Source organism: Helicoverpa zea, chromosome 1 (genome assembly GCF_022581195.2).
Source record: "Helicoverpa zea isolate HzStark_Cry1AcR chromosome 1, ilHelZeax1.1, whole genome shotgun sequence".
In the NCBI taxonomy this organism is placed as follows: domain Eukaryota; kingdom Metazoa; phylum Arthropoda; class Insecta; order Lepidoptera; family Noctuidae; genus Helicoverpa; species Helicoverpa zea.
Genome location: NC_061452.1, coordinates 12337995 through 12356757, shown reverse-complemented (window position 1 = coordinate 12356757; position 18763 = coordinate 12337995). Strand labels below are relative to the sequence as shown.

General features: G+C 36.8%; 1 protein-coding gene across 1 annotated transcript in view; it reads left to right on the top strand.

Moving 5' to 3' along the window:
- Positions 1–18763, top strand: part of LOC124632541 (protein eiger) — a 60112-nt gene continuing 41349 nt past the window's right edge. The window contains exon 1 of the mRNA XM_047167446.1: positions 1–616. Coding sequence (XP_047023402.1) covers positions 248–616 — 369 coding nt within the window. The 5' untranslated portion in view covers positions 1–247. The remainder of the gene's footprint in view (positions 617–18763) is intronic.

Sequence of the window (18763 nt, the reverse complement as noted above, 5' to 3'; positions counted from 1 at the left end):
CGCCGCGCGCGCACCCATCTACATAGCTGTCGCTCCGCACTCGCTCCTGATCCGTCTCGTTGAGCACGCGCGTTACCCCCCGAATTACAGCACGTGCACCGACTTACTCTATCTCTTTCACGGGTAGCCCTCGACCCGGCCTTCCACGAACCCCGATAATGGGCCGATAAAGGCTAATTACTCGCGTAGTTGCCACTTAGGAATCGAGTGACGGGTGACGGTTCGCGAGTGCAGTGTCAGGGCTGTGATGGCTGAGAATCACGCACTTATACCAGAAGCCACCTCGATGTATACCCAAACCAACATGAAGGAATCTCAGGACATTTCAAAGAATTTGATGAGCGGTGATTTTGAGAGGCAGTTTAGAGGTGCGATGGTGGAGAAGACGGACAGGCGATGGCAGACGTGGCTGATCACGCTGGCTGTGGTGGTGGGCGCGCTGCTGGCCTGGCTGCTGGTGTTCACCATAGTGCGCGAGGTGCAGATCAGGCAGCTGCGCCATGAGGTTGACGAGCTCACCGCTAACATGATTGCTGTGTCTGCCAACGTTAAGTCCCTCAGCCAGAAGATTGAGAAGAACAAACTGTTCAACGAGTTCAAGGAATTGCAGGACACGGTAAGTCTACATCTCCATATACATATTATAATTGTTTACACACAGATAGTATCTGATTACAAAACCTCAGCATAAACATTACAATGACTTTGAACTGCTAACGCAAACGACGACAAAAACAAAATAATAAACATATTTTATATTGGAATGGAACATGTGTGCGCCCATTTATATTTCATTTTTACTTACCCATAGGCACGCATCTAATTTCGATTGAAACGGATGTTTATTTAATATCCAACAACAACAGAGAGCGTAGTCAGGTAAAAATAATACAAAGGATAAAATCAATTCCCTATGGCCTTTGGGCAAACCCAAAACAGGACTAGTCCCGGGTTTATTTACATTAGAAACTGGTAAACAACAGCATTTTACCGAATAGATAATCAGATTCCAGGTAGCGACGGCTCAGAGCGTGTCGAGAATGTCTTATGTAATTAGCGTAGTATTATGATGGCGTGGATAACTCGCCACCTCACTAGCTCGGTACCTCAGAAGCTCGATAGTTAGTGGCCAAGGTCTGCAATATAAACAGTCCACACTATTATAGTCAATTGGCTGAGCAATGATACGATCATTTGGCGTGGCAGCAATTTAATAGACGACGTTCAAACGGTTTGTATCGTGAATGTACTATTTCGCGAAGTGATGGCTATACATTTTGCAGTTTTATGTGTATGACTTGGTCGCGAACTGTATGAAGGATATTGGGAGGACTTCGGCGTGGGTCTAGAGAGCACAGAACTGGTTTTGTTAACACTACAACCAGTTACGAATGTAAACAAAAACGTGCCGGTCGGCGCGGGCGCCGATCTTGCGCAACACATATCATTTGTAGCATAATCGCATTAATTGGATGACAATTAAATCTTTTCATTAATGTCGTCCTTGTTTTTGCAAGATCCTTCTACGTTTATGGAAGTTCAAAATTTAATTTAAATGTTTGCGGTGGATGAATATAAATTAAACTTGATAATGTTGATTCAATATCCAACTTAATGAGCTCGATTAAACTAATATTGATGAGATTAAGATCAAAGGTTTCGATCACACGAAGTTTGATCTACTGGAGTTCAAAACAACCAAACCTTTCGGTTTCTACGGGCGTCAATGTTTAAGTTGTTCAAAAGATGGCTCGGGGATTAGTTGGCCGCTATTCAAAGTGCCACTAACCAGTTTAACTTATTGTTGTCAGAAAGACTATTTATCGGCTTTAGTTTCTCGGAGAAAAAGAAAGTTGGCCAGTCAACAGACACAAAACATGGACTGCAGAAACCACTTCCCATTTGTAATGTTTACGTAATCATAAAGTTTTATCTCTTGTTAGGTTTCTTGGATAACCGGTAGTTAATTACAATTTTATTTTTCCTTACAGTGAACCTAATTAATGGATATGTCACCGGAAAATAACATGATCCGTAAGTTTATCAATTTACTAGGAAGTTTATAAACTTTCGTTAAATTCTAAACGGGAGATAAATTGTAATATTTTACGTCCACATTTTCGTAAATTTATCAATTTCCGACGTCTATTCGTAAGATTTTATATGGTTCGACCAATCACAGAAACTCTTTTAAATATACGATCTTTGAAATACGTAAAATAATGCACTGCTGTCTGATTGGTCAATGTTCATAGAGGCAAGGAGAAGTGACACGTGACAGCCAACCAATCAGATCGCGCGTAGCGTTTGGTTACTGCTTACTTATTATTTTACGAGTGAGTTCAGTAAGTTTATCAATTTACGAAAATGTGGGCGTAAAATATTACAATTTATCTCCCGTTTAGAATCTTACGAAAGTTTATAAACTTCCTAGTAAATTGATAAACTTACGGATCTTGTTATTTTCCGGTGACAGATATACATCTATACTAATATTATAAAGCTGAAGAGTTTGTTTGTTTGTTTGTTTGAACGCGCTATTCTCAGGAACTACTGGTCCGATTTGAAAATTTCTTTCAGTGTTAGATAGCCCATTTAGCGAGGAAGGCTATAGGCTACTTTTTATCCCGGTACGGGAAGTAGTTCCCACGGGATGCGGGTGAAACCGCTGGCAGAAGCTAGTTATACATATTATGTATAATTGATATACATATATGTATGTGCATGAGTAGATTCCCAACACATATGCCTTCCAGAATGTCATAAATACAATAACATATGACTTACCAAAATTCCCATTAATGAGTACAGATAAGACGCAAATAAAATTAACGTTAATGAGATCGTCAATATAAATAGAAACAAAGCACTCCACACCGTGAGAAGATAAACAGAACATAAAAATGTATGGCTGCTTAACTTTTAATGCTCCGCCGCACACCACTCGAACGATTAACGAGATATTAAAAATATTATTAGATTCTAAAAGCTCCTTTTTATGTTTATTTGGGCTAGAACTTGAAGTAGTTAGTACATGAAAGTTTAAGGACATTGACGACAGGTCAAACAGTCTCTAGGCATATTTATAAGGTGATCAGATGATCAGAATTAAACCTACTCATGAACATAATTTCCTAATATAAAGACGTCTCTAATGTCCAAACCATAACATTTGATAGACTAAACAAACTTGTAACTGATACCAATATCCACTGTTCTCCGAAAGACTTATATTTTTGATAGGCTTTTAAGTAGCTTAACAAGTCTTAGTGGCTGACCAGTAACAATGGTCAGAGCTGTTGACTTAGGACCTTTCACACAATGGGGTCCCCCAGGGTGCTATATTCGGACAATAGCGTAATATAGCAGTTCTATGAAACCACTTACACAGACTTTTTTATTGATCGTCATACGGGCAGTAGTAAATCTATTTAAGTTGGAACTTTTTACGGATAGATACTTATTTTTTATTTATTTATAGAACAGCCCATAATGTTTGATGTCTTACAATATTTTATAGAAGTCCAGGAATAAATTGAGCATCATCATTTGCGTACAAAGTTGTGGTGAATTATGTTAATGAAATTACAGTTTACAGTACACGACAAAAACAAGGTAAATTAATTAGAATCACGCTGGTTGCTATGTTCCTTTTGTAGCAGATTTTCACATTAATAGTTATATATTAACCATATAATATTAGTGATTTTAGTAATTAATTGCATATATGCATTACGCAGTCATAACGATACTTAAGAGATTGTGAAAATTACTACATAGGTACCTTGTTTAAATTATGGCGAGGTTCATATAGGACAAATAAAGGTAACAAAGAATGCACATAGATATTCTCCAAAAAAACTTCACTTAAAATAGATGACAAGTAAACTAGGCGTTTGCTATAACAGCAAAAAACACTGAATCGTATGTAACCTAATGGGCGTGCGATTAAAACTTGTAGGTACAATAAATAAAATCAAATTGAAACATCTGCAGGATTACATGCGAGGTGTGATCAAAACAAAAGATGAACATAATACAGTAATAATACCGCAGAAAATGACAATATAAGACAAGAATTCGCTGAAAGTTACGACCATCTGTTGCGTGGAAACACATAAAATATTTACGAGGTAGGCTGGATGTTACAACGGATATGGAAGCATCGACTTACTAACATATTATTCCATATGACAAACCGGCAAAGTCATTAACTAATTCATACAATGACTTTACGAAGTACAAAGTTTGTATCTCCGTTCAACATACGTGTCAGGCGCAGTCGCCAGGGGAAAAACCAGGAGGAAATACCAATATTACGTAGAATCATGGAACTAACATGTGAATTTAAGAATTTTTGTCTCTCAATAAAAATCTAAAATAGAGTACCTAAGCCCTACCCTTCGCTAAAATGGTGACCATGTGATCATTGATCGATACTTTTCGATTCCTTTTAAGAACAAGAATAGGTCTTTAACTATTCTAATCCGTCTTGGAATCTACGTATCAAATCTACCGTATAGCTTCGATTTCAACCGAACTGCTGCATATTTTGTAACAGAAACGTTTGGCGAGGCCATCGGTAGCAGCACATAAAATTCACCGAATAAATATAGACTCGTATAAGATGAAAGTTTACAAACACAGGTTGGATTGGCGCCAATTTTTGACACACCGTATCCTGGCCTCAGGTCGAACGTTGACGACATTCTGAAGCGTAATATTGGGCTACAAAGTAAACTGGCATGCCGCGGGAGATTTATTGTTAGTTCCTAGAATTAGATTTCATTGGTTTGTATTTTGGACGGCAAAGCTCCTAATAATATTACGGTAAACTGAGTTAACAATTGAGCGTTTAATTTTCAAACGCATCGCGGCACCAAGCAATAGGTATTGAATGCTTTAAAGTTTGACGACCTCGATGGCGCAATGGTCACTATGCCGGACTGCCGGACCTGAGGTCCCGGGTTCGATTCCCGGTTCGGTCGACATTTGTGTGATGAGCATGCTTGTTGGCCGTGGTCTGGGTGTTACAATATGTATTTATAAATATGTATATATGTAGCTATATGTAGTGTATCAGTTGTGTTAGCACCCATAACACAAGTTAATTAATAACTTACCATGGGGCTTACCGACCATGTGTGAAAAGGTGTCCCGACATTATTATTATTATGTACCTATGTCTCTGCCATGCACTCGGGACTACAGAGTCCCGGACTTTTGGAAGGCGAACGTGGGGCCGAAGCCAACACGCTGAAGCCCTTTTGAGACAACTTTAAGACGCCACCGTGATTTTGATAGCCGTTTGCCATGCCAAATTATAGGACTACCCGCTTACCAATGGATCTGAAATTTTGATATAGGTAAATTGATATCTTTATCTAGATTCTGCCAGAACGAAAACACGATACTGATAATTTTACTCGATCATAATTAATTCCGAAAACACGTCTAAAAAAGTACTATTTTTGAAATTACAAGGAAGTTACACTATCTTTATGTTTCAAAATTACTCTAATATATTCTTAACATCAATATTAACGTTCTGTCAAAGTCATTTTTCTATAACTATTACCAAACATTTTTAATTAAAGTTTTAAGATATTGGATTTTTTGAGCGGCCGACGATATTATTATTTAAAGTAATGTTTGAAGTCATAACATAAAACTTCCCAAGGAATAGAAATAAACAAATGACGGAATACAATTACGTTTGGGCATTTCAGCTACAAACAAATGAAAGTCGTCGGTCGAATGGAAAAAGTTTTTTAATCTGTTAAATATAATGCTGGCTATTTTTCCGCCTGACGTTAGGTCTGTTGTGACGAAATTATCTATGTTTTATTGTTATTACAGTTTTATTTCTTCGGCGTCGAGTTTTACACCTTGTGACAATGGGTTGTTGATATAAAAAAATTACGCTATCTCCGTAGTTACAAAAAAGCTTGTTAAAATAATATTCATTAAACTTGCCAAGATAAAACTTGAAGGTTACGAAAGTCAGAGCATTAAAATGTTATTGGCTATTTTTAACTTTTATTTTTGCGAAAAAAATATTTCTCTGGTAGGTATTATTATTTTTCTTTATTATGAACCTATTTTTTTTTACCGACTTCAAAAATCATCAAATGACCCCTCCCGCTGTGGGTTAGCAGCGGTGAGGGAGTGTATCAGACTCTTACTGACTAAAAACCGTCGTGTTCCGTCATAGACCTTTTATGTACCAGGGCCGCGGTATCTCTTTCGAACAACCCGCAGCCCCGGCAGGCCTTGGCCCTGCTGGGCCCCGCTGGGGTTTATTATGAACCTAAGAACATAGTTTCTTCCAGCTTAGGTACCTAATGTAAAGGGTAGTTTATGTTTATGTTTTTTCAGTTTGGTAACTAATGATGCTTTCAAGATGCCTTTTCCAAATCAGACGATTAAGAAAGCGAATTAATTTATTTATCTGTCTGAATCGTACATCTGATTCATACTGAAATTAATTTAAAGCTTCGATTAATGCTTGTTATTTTTAAGACTTTGGGCAAAGGATATCTCATTTAAAAGCTGGCATTTAAACCCTGCTAAGCAGACTGTAGGTACTAAGAAATGTTGGCAAAACGAATTCTGTTTCGCATCGTGAAAAACGAAATCTAAATAATCAAAATGTCTTTTTGCGTACAGTTGTGTTAACAATCGTAAAACTGACCAGATTCGGATTACCAGAGATTTTATGCGAATGAGACATGGTCGCACCTACACACTGACTGAAATAAAATTAACAATAACTTTGAGGTTATAATGACTGTCATGACAACAGTGAACTGAGCATTGGATCGTATGCGTATGAGTATCCTCGTAAAGTATGTCATAAAAGTCATGAATAATTTAATTATTGTTTCGTTTCAGCTGTAACACTCGGTGTTTATGTGCATTGGCAAGGCTTAGAAATAAATTGCTGTAAATATGACGTTACCTTGAATTAACACCAATGAGAATAGATAAATAGATTTTCAATACTTTGGCAATCAAAGCCTTTGTTCCTTATTTCCTTTGGCATGTAGAATATTGTTCCAAATGACAAAATTAAGGTTCATATTTCTGTTTATTTTATCTCTCAAAATATTGAAAGGTATTTTTCATTAGGCTTTTACGAATTCGGCTTATTTTATTCATCTTATTTGTGAAATGTTAGTTATGCGTTTATTATCTTTACGGTTCACGGCCTTTCTACTTCCCACGGTTGCATTCTCAGATTAACATAGAACTATTTTAATGATCTTTTTGAACCGACCTCATTCTTCTCGAAGTTATTAAAAAAAAAAGTCTTCTCAAAATAAAAGATATCATTCTAAATTCAAAATTTAAAAATATAGCAACGAATTCGAATTTAGAATCCATTTTGCCGCGCTCGGCTTTCCCGCCAGTAGCTGCATTTAATGATGGCCCAAAATATGGCATTGTTCAAAACCTGATCTGCAAAACCGGTTAGACCGGATTGGGACGACTAAATTCGGAGAAACCCAGTCATTGTACAAAGGATATGAGCTATTAGCCGTTTACCTAGTTGCAATATTAATGATGTTGACCAAACGGAGGAACTTGTCTACCATGCTCGTGAAATCTTTATTTATGTAGGCAGCTTAGGCAGCTCAGGAATATGAATGTTTGTAGATGTTTCTGCAAATTTAGGATATTTATTTATGTATAAAAGGTTATTAAGGATATAAACTGAACTTTATATACCTAAGTCTTCCCATTAGGCAAGATGACATGTATTTTTTCGGTCTACTCTTGCAAAGCAACCGGCGTCATCACGACAGGTAAAGACGCATCGGAATGGTTTGAAACCATAATACGTTAATAGAATGTATATTATATACTGGAACAGGAAAAACAATAGTACATCCAATTCACTTGTTATCTACATAACAATTTAGGAGTTAATGAAATAATGACGACAGACCGGCAAAGCTTGATTGCTATTGCAGCGTCCATTCGGTCCGTCTGTTGAATCATGGGCGATGGGCTAACTGGGATTAACAATTAAAGTGGCCGGTGACCTACGCCCACGTGGTGTGGTCACAAGTTTCACCTAACGAGAGGCAATGTACGAATAATACATGGGTTCGGTATATAGGGGTCGAGAGGTTTACGAGAAAAGGTTTCATGATTCCGTTCGAGCTGCTTTCCTGTTAGAAATCATGTATTAGGCAGAAATTCCGAAAAAAGAGGAGAAACATATTGGTATTCTGATTTCGGGGTCTTTATCCTTTGCAGAACGTCCTACTTATCTACTTTTAATTTTGATTGAACATTTATATTAGGCAAAGCCTATTTTTTTGTTATAGTCTGTTTTTAATCTCGTAGACTAAACTGACATTACGAGTGTTGCCAGTCTATTGCAAATTCTTAAATAGTGATGTGGCACGACCGAAACTTAGCGTTAATAAAATCAAGTATCGTTTTTTTACAATAAGTCATTCTGAAATAATGGGCTTATTCTTGATGATTACGCATGGCGTTGTGTGGTCAGATATCCCTGGCAGTTTGTAGTACGTCGTGCAGCCGTGTGTACGTACGTGAATTGTGCATATAAAACTTTGAATGAATCTTAAATCCGTCTATTATAGATAAAAAGTTACGATTCAACAAACCGGTATCGTAAGTACAACACTGTACAAAAAAGCTAGCAACATTATTTGTAAGTTTGACATTTTGCAAGTGTCAATTTAGTCTACGAGTTTAAAAAACAGACTATAGTTTATACAAAAATCTCCTCATTTTGTGGGAAGACAAACAGAATGTAGAACAAGATTGAAATGTTTACAGCAATCGTTCAATTTTATTTAAAATAGCCTTTTGACTTGCAAATTGTCGGCCTAATAGTAATAGTAGATGCTCATTACTAAAACATTTGTGTTGAGCAATGACCAGTATGCCGGGTCCAATCATGACTTCTTGGTATTTGCAATTGGATCCTTTGACGTTTAAAACCTAAATAAATTCTTAATGATCACCTTGATTCACTTTGTTTAGACTAGCAGCCATATTGGCATAGGCGTATTAAATTACTTATTACCCAGAATATAATCAAGTTGGTACTTAGGCGTTTTGAACTTTTGAAGTAGGTGCCTCATAATTATTTGTCCTGGAAAAGTAGATTTTAGATGTTGTGGTCCTCACATTCAATTATTTTTGTCTCCGACTTTTCATACACCATGTATGGGACTTACTGTTTCGTGATTCTTTATAAAATATTTTATTTGATTAGCTTGAGTCGGTGAATCATGGTCGGTTTATCTAAGAAATAGATAAACCATTAATATAATCCTATTGTTATTTACACGAGCTTATCGATAAAATATATTAGGTTATTTTTTTCATTTAGAACAACAAAGATATTGACTAAGTGCGAATGAATGAATACGACCCGATATGACCTCTGATAATTGATACAGGCCGTTATCATTGAATGAGTCGTAAAATATATTATGTGAATAATACGACCATATTAATAGGCTTTGTAATGTCTGCCTACACGTGTCAAGTTCAAAGAGGAGAGGTATTTAGGTTGATATACGATATTAAAGTAAATAACGTACGTATTAAATAACTTTATGATTAGAATACAAAAAAGGCACAATAAAACGACTTTTTGTAATTCAGTAAATTAATTTCTACACATTTGTCCATTCAGTATTGTGTGGTTAATATCATTAGATGGTTTTATCAAATTGTCTTTACGTATTCCGAACAATTCATTGGCGCTGCGATTTCTCCTAAAAAATATGATCCTAGTCGAAGTAGGTATTCCTGAATAATCATTTACTACACGATATAGGAAATTCCTCGTAAATAGAAACGTGACGAAACTTCAACGATAAACACGATACTCTCATCAACTTTATTGACAAACTCACGTTCCTTATCACACATGGAAATCATTTATCTAAATCAGAAGCTCAACTTTGACCTATTAATTATTTTGATAGCATTCATAAAGGCAATAGATACTTCGCTCCAATTAGTTTCTATTGCACTTCGTACTAAAAATAGGATTGAGAACATAGTTTGTCGTAATTGTTGTATGCAGTCGTGTAATTAGTGGATATTAAGCTAGTTAGTAACAGTATCCTAGGAAATGATGACGGCACTTTGATTGTTATTAGCAGAGCAGTTGATGTAAGCTTTGAACTGCCGGGTTCATCATCAGCCTTATTTTTGTTGTCCTACTGCAGGGCAGAGGCCTCTTCTACATATACAAGGAATTAGGGTTAGTCACCACTTGCTTAGGTTGGATTGGCTCTCTTCTACATTATTTCCATACAAAATGATAACCGAAAAAATTATTGAAAATTACAGTTATTAAAATCACTCGAATATCTCTAGAAAATCTTTAACAAACAAATTCTATAGAGGTATAGGTAGTTTATGAAGCAGTAAATTTATATAATTCGTAAGCTTAATATTTATTTGCCCGAAAGACGCAGATTATTTTGAGGTCTCAAATAAATACGTTTAGGATCAGTTATTGATGATAGCATTACCGGCATCGGCATACCGATAGATTTCTCTTCGAAAGAGGTGTCAGTACTCGATACCTAGTAATCCGATGAAAGTATCGATAATAACATTATTCACAATCCGAGAAGTATTAACTCGATTGCGGAGACAGAAATAGATAGTGAAACATATTTCTTTGAATTTAAAATATTACCAAATCTAAAACTACACGAGATTAGAAATATATTTTCAATAAAAAAAAAACTAGAATGCCTTTATTGAATATCAAAGATAAAAAGATATGAAAATGTATTGGAATAAACCCGATGTTGTTGGATTCCGATATGCATAGATATTGAAAAAGAATGATAGATGTCGAGTTCCAGTCTATTTTGAATATCGGGTTCAATACTGCTTCACCCACACCGAAGTATTACAATTTTATACATTAAGACAGCAGGCCACGAAATATTGGTATATATTGAATACGTATGTTTTAGGTTACTGACAATGTTATTAGAAATTCAAAATAGTAAGTTCTTTCAAAAATGACAGTATAGAACAGAGATTTGGGATGATTCGTTTTTTTTTAGTTCTAGCTTCTTTTAATTATTGATTTAAAAATATGATAAGGACAACATTAGCAGTTTCAGAGGAATATGTCTCATTTCCTGCCCTTCTAGAATTGAAAAGTTAAATATAAAATAATGGTTTGAATACGAAACTATAAAAAGTTTTTCTTTTAATTTCTTAGGTTTTATAAAACATTTTAGAAATGACGTCATTAGATATCAATTTATCGAGCAAAACAAAGAAGTGAGTCAACGGGGTCAAAGTGGACGAAGCTTCTCATCAGCGTGTAAAAGTGTTGCCAGCACAGACAATAGAACTAAGACGACACAAACAAGTATTGTTCGCTAATGTTGCCAGTATCTAGTTACAGTTTCTATAAGGCGGCCTGATTACCTTTATTATCTTTGTTTCATGAAAAATAAGAGATATGGCTTACCTTTTGTTTTGAGCTTAGCGTCCATTAGTGTTACATCACTCTTTTGTGGTTACTGTTGTTATTTAAAGCGACTAGGTGTTGCCAGCCTTTTGTGGATTTCTATTAAAAAATCTTTTGTCGTTGCAGTCTTCATTAATCATTCCTAATACGTTTTTGTGTCTTCAAAATGTACAAGATTCAGGAATAATAAGCACTAGAACAAGCGATATTCCAAAGCAATAAAACCATACTAAAAAAAAAACATACACCCAAATCCAATTATAAAACTTTAAATAATTTATATGCAAATGAAACTCGACACGTTGAAACTGAAACTTTCATAACTTTCCAATATGAAATCAAAACGTGTCTATGGCGCAGAATATCAAATGGGATAGAAAACTTGGTTCCCTCGTGAATGCAGTGCTATTTCAGGCACAAATCTAGGTTAACGCAATTCTGCATGTTTCATGCGAATTGTGTAACTCAGGCTAAGTTTAGAGCACCTGCACACACTTATCGAAACGGCTAATATCGATTGACGTATTAGAACATCGATTTGTATTGAACCTTTTTTCAGATGGCCGGATTCTAAGTACTTTTGCTTGCAGTTACCCCAAGACTTTGCAGTGGGTGTGTAGGTTAGCCCTTAAAAATCCACAGATAAATTACTACCATACCTTCACTAACTAAACAGTAAACATTTAGAAAGGTTTTCAAAAAAAAAAAACTGGGGGTTTTCAGGGGCATAACAATATTCTAAATATTATGGGGACGACTAAATTACTTAAGCTCGAATTAAAAAAAAATTGGTATAGTTTTCAAACTCGCTGAGATGGAAATGGAAACAAGATTTCATCGTCTGTACAGGGCCCAATACATCAAAAGTTGTTATGCTGTATATTTTCTACTCCGTTACCACTACGCATCATCTTCTATAAATAGTCGTGTTTTCAGGTATGATGCTGTTTTCCAAGCTTCGGAATCAGTCTCATGACTGCATAACCAATGATTAGATTAGCGATTGCATGGTGCGTAATGCTGGTTTAACAAAGGAATGTTGTAAATTCGTAATTGTATACATGTGTGTACATTAAAAACGCCATACGTAGGTAAATGGTTATGACCAATTTTGTTTCTTTTTATCTAAAAAAAAAATACTGATTTTTATTTTCACATTTTAGTTAATAGAGAGCATTGAGCCTAACATAGGCTATACTATTTATCTAGGTTCGGGAAAAAGTTGGGACGCGGCTGGTGTCTTCTTATAAATTCCGCAGGCCAGTCACACTATTCTTACAGAGAATCAGTTAGAAAATAAGTTTTTTTCTTTGCAGTTTTCAGCTTCCTATAATCAAGCAGTTATTTTTAGGATTTTTCAGAATGAACACATTCTATAGATAAACATAAGTCAGTTTTATTTTATAATAAACAAGATCGAAAATACCTGTAGTCGTTTGTTTGAATTAGAACAAATACCTACCCAGTTTATTTAAAACTTCAAATTCGATAACCTACTTATCTGTTACATTAAATAATTGTTAAATCTCCGCACAAGTTTGAACTTTTATTTATTTGTCTTATCAGTTTGCCAATATTTAGATATCTTTCTGAACGAATAAGACCACAATAAATTGACTCGTAATAATCAGCCAGAATCTGAAAATAAATCCTAAATACATTGCCTAAATATAGTACCTTAGGTTTCAGAAGCCTGCCGGGGCTGCGGGTTGTTCGAAAGAGATACCGCGGCCCTGGTACATAAAAGGCCTATGACGGAACACGACGGTTTTTAGTCAGTAAGAGTCTGACACTCCCTCACCGCTGCTAACCCACAGCGGGAGGGGTCATTTGATGATTTTTGACGTCGGAAAAAAGGCCTGTTTTAGAATGTAGATTCCCAAAGTAAAATACAGTCGAATTTCGCTCTTTTTGTAAAAGTTATCACGATGTTTTGGACTATAAAACATAATTTCTGGAAAACAAAGAACCACAAGTTCAGAGCGCCGTAAATGATTGCCGTAACATTTCTGTCAGCTCTTATATTCAGCAGAGATAACGTTCACTTAGAGCACTCTACAAACTTTTAGTCGGCCGATAGTTTGTTTGGGCTCATAATTCGCTATGGAAATGAATGGTAGAACGCAAATAAAAACGATCAGGTCTTTGGCCGGTATCAGACAGACTAAAATATTTGATTGAATTCACGATCTTCTTAAAAACATATTTTTTTCCAATCATAGAACATAGGCCGATTGTTTAGTCTGCAGTGTGCTCTCATAGCAATCTTATACGACACTGAAGAGTATTTTCTTTCAGGACGTACCTACAATATGAAAAAAAAAGTAATAAGTGTTGAGCAAAGCTGAGCATGAGCAATCAAATTAGAGAGAACCATTCTCGTCAGGAAACTCATAATAGGAACATTTTCGAGACGTGAAAGATTTTCCAATTTGTTTTGTAGCTTTTTGAAGAGATAACGATGCATGCAGACGACAGCGGTTTCGCCTGGCTTTTTAACGCAGAAAAACTTTTTTAAAATCAGATTTCATATGATAGAGATGTTCTAAAAATATTAATACATTCTACTCCGTAGTTACTCGGAATTTTATATTTCTTTAAATAATTTTAATTAATGTACATTATTATTTTTATATTTGTATGTCTCTAACCGACCACGGGATTTTTGGAAGGCGAACGTGGGGCCGAAGCCAACACGCTGAAGCCCTTTTGAGACAACTTTAATGAAATGGTAACACAAAACCGACGATTATCCCTGTATATGTCGCAGGGATATGATAAAAACGGGGATATGATCAATTCCCTAAGGGATTTGATCAAATCACGGAGGATGTTAAAATAACAACACGATTTTATCTTTTCTCCAAACAAATCTAGTGAATTGAACAAATCCCTAAATTGGTTCAGTGAAATGACAAAAAAATTGTCAGTTCTTGTTTGGGTCGCGCTTGCAAACACTAGGCAAGCCGTAGGTGTCATAGATGTGCCTGTAAGAAAAATAATGTTTTATGTTATTCACGATGCCTCAAATCAGCTTCATGTTTTAATAAGTGATTATTACAAATAGGCATATCATACGCAACTAAAATATTTTTTAAAGAAATTTTTGTTGATTCTTTCAAAAATTAAAATATTGTTCTGAGTAATGGTGATTTTTTATATCAATATTTCCTTGTATTGCATACACCTGATTATCATAATTATGTAGGTATATCTTACCAAATAAACCTTTAAAATATCAAAGCAAAATTATTTTTGTCATTTCACTGAACCAATCTAGTGATTTGTTCAATTCACTAGATTTGTTTAGGGAAAAGATAAAATCGTGTTGTTATTTTAACATCCTCCGTGATTTGATCAAATCCCTTAGGGAATTGATCATATCCCCGTTTTTATCATATCCCTGCGACATATACACTATAGAAATGTACCCAAGGACAATCCCCGGTTCTGTGCTAAACTATTGCTAACTATGGATGAAAACTACTTAGGCTATTGTGATGGGATGCTAATGGACTAGGAATGGGGAAACTACGGGAACTATGGCACCTGCCGATGACAATGTATTAAATACATGTTAAAATGGCAGGTGGAGACTCGCCAACTCACTTACTGGGCCCCCGGGAATCAGTCACTGAAAAGCAACAAGAGGGCAACAGGGACATGAGCGGCTGAGAAGGGTGAGGATACCTCGGCGGACTTTAAACGCAGATCACGCGCTCCCTGTGGGTCCAGCATCACCGGCCCACTCGCCACTTACCACGAGGCACCTACCCTCCGAGCAGGACTAACCTTGCTCTAGCGAGTCCACTCTGACCGGCCGATGAAGGCAAGCCAAGAGGCGGGAGACCTATCCCCCGTCATGCTTCACTCCGGCAGGCCGGAGATGTATTTACATTATGTACTTAGCTGAAGTAATCTATACATATAATAAAATGACAGGAAAGTCAAAACTGTACATTGAATATTTTTTTAAAAGAATGCTTGGAGGGTGATCCATAATCGATTCTGAACCCAAATATGTAGTTTTTAGATTTTTTGTCTGTATGTCTGTTTATCTGTTTGTCTGTATGTTTGTCTCGGATAAACTCAAAAAGTACTACATGGATTTAAATCAAATTTTGCATGACTATTACCTGGGGGCCGGTTCAACACGTAGGCTATATATTATCACGCTATCACCTACGGGGCTTGGGCAATGAATGATTAAATAAACGAAATTGGAAATTCTATATTGCTCATGCAGACGAAGTCGCGGGCGACAGCTAGTATTTAATAATCTGTGGTCAATACCCACTGTTAAACCCCCGTTCTTGCCAATATGATTCATAAACCCTTTATCACAAAATGGTTGACTTTGTGGTCAAACATTTCCAATTAATTGTTCTAAAACTTATTTACTTCAAGTTAATGGCTATTCCTATCTATCATTCTGTGACTAATTTCCGCTTATTCATAGACTATATTACTTGTTTATTAATTAGCCATAAACAAGGAAGATTTAGGCTAAAACCTGTTTAGGTATGAGTACAGCAACCTACAAATGTAATTCCAAATACTTATATGGTTCTATTTCTTTTACACTGTGGAAAATTCCAACTCACGTATAAAGATTTAATTATTTTGTTTGGTTTGAATTTGCTTGGATTACAATTGCTCAAGTACTATTAAAGATGTAGGTCTCTTAATAAAAAAAATGGATCCGATCGGACTTGGACTATATAGTCTAAAATCACCAACCTGCATTGAGCAAGCGTGGTGATTAACGCTTAGCCCTCTTCTGAGTGAGAGGGATTCCTATGCCCAGCAGGGGCACGATTAAAAAAAGGCTGATGATGATATTCGTCCTCGCTAGATTTTGATCAACATATTCACTTCAAACTCTACTTATTCTATTCTCTCTCCAACCCAATGGAATATTACGTATCGGAAAGTCCGAGAGAGTGGGGGTTTCTGAAATGATAAGCTCTTCGTTACACGTTAAGCGATGTTTATGAGTTCGCCAATACGTACTCGTCCACTTTCATCCACACTCGGGTTTTTTGAAATACCTTCATCTGCTGTGAATAATTTGTTTATGAAAACTGCTATCAGTCATGCTTTCTATGTTTAATAACGTTGAAGGTATTGTGGTTAATATACTTGCTATAGCTAATATTTTTTATAACATTTAAATGTAGGTAATTTAGTGGATACGTATTTATTAGGTACTAGCTTCTGCCCGCGACTTCGTACGCGGATCCTGTCCCTTATGCCAGCGACTACGGGGTCAGCAAAATCAAAGATCTGAATAGTCGCAATAGACGTGAACATAGGGATAAAAGTAGTGATTCTAATTAGTCCGCATTTAAGTTGTGTGTGGCAAAAATATTACGTAAAAAAACATTAAATAGATGACAAAGTCGTGGTGACTTAGTGGAATTCGTGGTGGTTTAGTGGGTAGAGAACCAATCTCTTAAGTATGAGCGTGCGTCTTTGATTCCAGGTCTGGCAAGTGCCTGCCAATGCAACTTTTCTAAGTTCGTATGTACTTTCTACGTATATTTTGGATACCAACGACCGTTATTTGGAGGGGATGTTAATGTAGGTTCCGACTGTCATTGAACATTCCATTCTTGGCAGTCGTTATGGGTAGTCAGAAGCCAGTAAGTCTTACCAAGGGGTGTTGGGTTGAGCGGGTAACCGGGTTGTGGAGGTCAGATAGGCAGTCGCTCCTTGTAAAACACTGGTACTCAGTTGCATCGTGACTGGAAGTCGACCCTAACATAATTGGGACAAAGGCTCTTGAGATAATAACGACAATAATAATGAGATATAGGCACCGCAGGACATCTGAGGCTGATGACGACCCCGCGGGGCTATATATACTGAGTTCTCCAGGGAGTGTAGGTATACTGTCCCCCATCTCCGGCCGGTCGGAGTGAACCATGACGGGGGTAGGTCTCACGCCTCTGGCTTGGCTTGGCCGTCCAGAGTGGAGTCGCTAAAGCAGGATTAGTAGCCCTGCTCGGAGGATAGGTGCCTCATGGTAAGCACAGGGAGCGCGTAATCTGCGTTTAAAGTCCGCCGAGGTATTCTCACCCTTCAGCCGCTCATGTCCCTGTTGCCCTCTTGTTGCTATACAGTGACTGGTTCCCGGGGGCCCAGTAAGTGAGGTGGCGAGTCTCCACCTGCCGTTTTTACATGTACCTAATACATTGTCATCCACTAACATCCCATCACAATAGCCCAAGTAGTTTTCCTCCATAGTTAGCAATAGTTTAGCACAGAACCGGGGATTGTCTTTTTTTTAACGACGTCCACCGGGGATTGTCCTTGGATTCATTTCTATAGTGTATAAAGGGATAATCGTCGGTTTTGTGTCACCATTTCATTAAAGTTGTCTCAAAAGGACTTCAGCGTGTTGGCTTCGGCCCCACGTTTGCCTCCCAAAAATTCGGAACTCTGTAGTCCCGAGGTCTGGAAGAGACATACAAAATAATAATGAGATATAATGCAACAAAGTTAGAGAGTGGGGGCTCGTGACGCCACGTTTAGGTATGTAAAATTTGTACTAAGCAGTGACTTAACCCGAAAATCAAGCGTTGTTGTATCTTCGTTATTATTTGTTTGTGTGAGAGAGAAAAGAAAAATGCGTCAATAGAGAGTGCTTATCAGATTGAACCACTTTTGCTAAAACGTCATATCTTCATATGCTTCATATAGTCTAGCAGGGCTCCTGGAGTTCCACATCAGGTGTTTTACATCTTCAATTTTTATAAGTCAACAGAGAGTGCTTATCAGATTGAACAACTTTTGCTAAAACGTCATACCTCTATATGCTATAGTCTGGCTGGGCCCTGGAGTTCCACATCAGATGTTTTAGATCTTCAATTTGTATAAGTCAATAGAAAGTGCTTATCAAATTGAACAACTTTTGCTAAAACGTCATACCTGTATATGGTACAGAGAAGCTGGGCTCTTGGGGTTCCACATCAGGTGTTCCAGATCTTAAAATTTATTGTCTCAGCTGAAAATGCTCATCAAATGAAACAATTTTTGCCACGGCACCATATTTGTATCTCTTATAGTTTTATTGGTCTGTTGGAGTTCTGCATCAGGTCTTCAAGTTTCGAAGATAAATTATAGCCTATATGTTGACCAGGCTTAATACTAATACAACAAAGAAAAAATCATTGAAATCCGTTCAGTAGTTCGGAAGATTAGCGTGTACAAACAAACAGACATACAGACATACAGACATACAGACAGATTTTTTTTTTT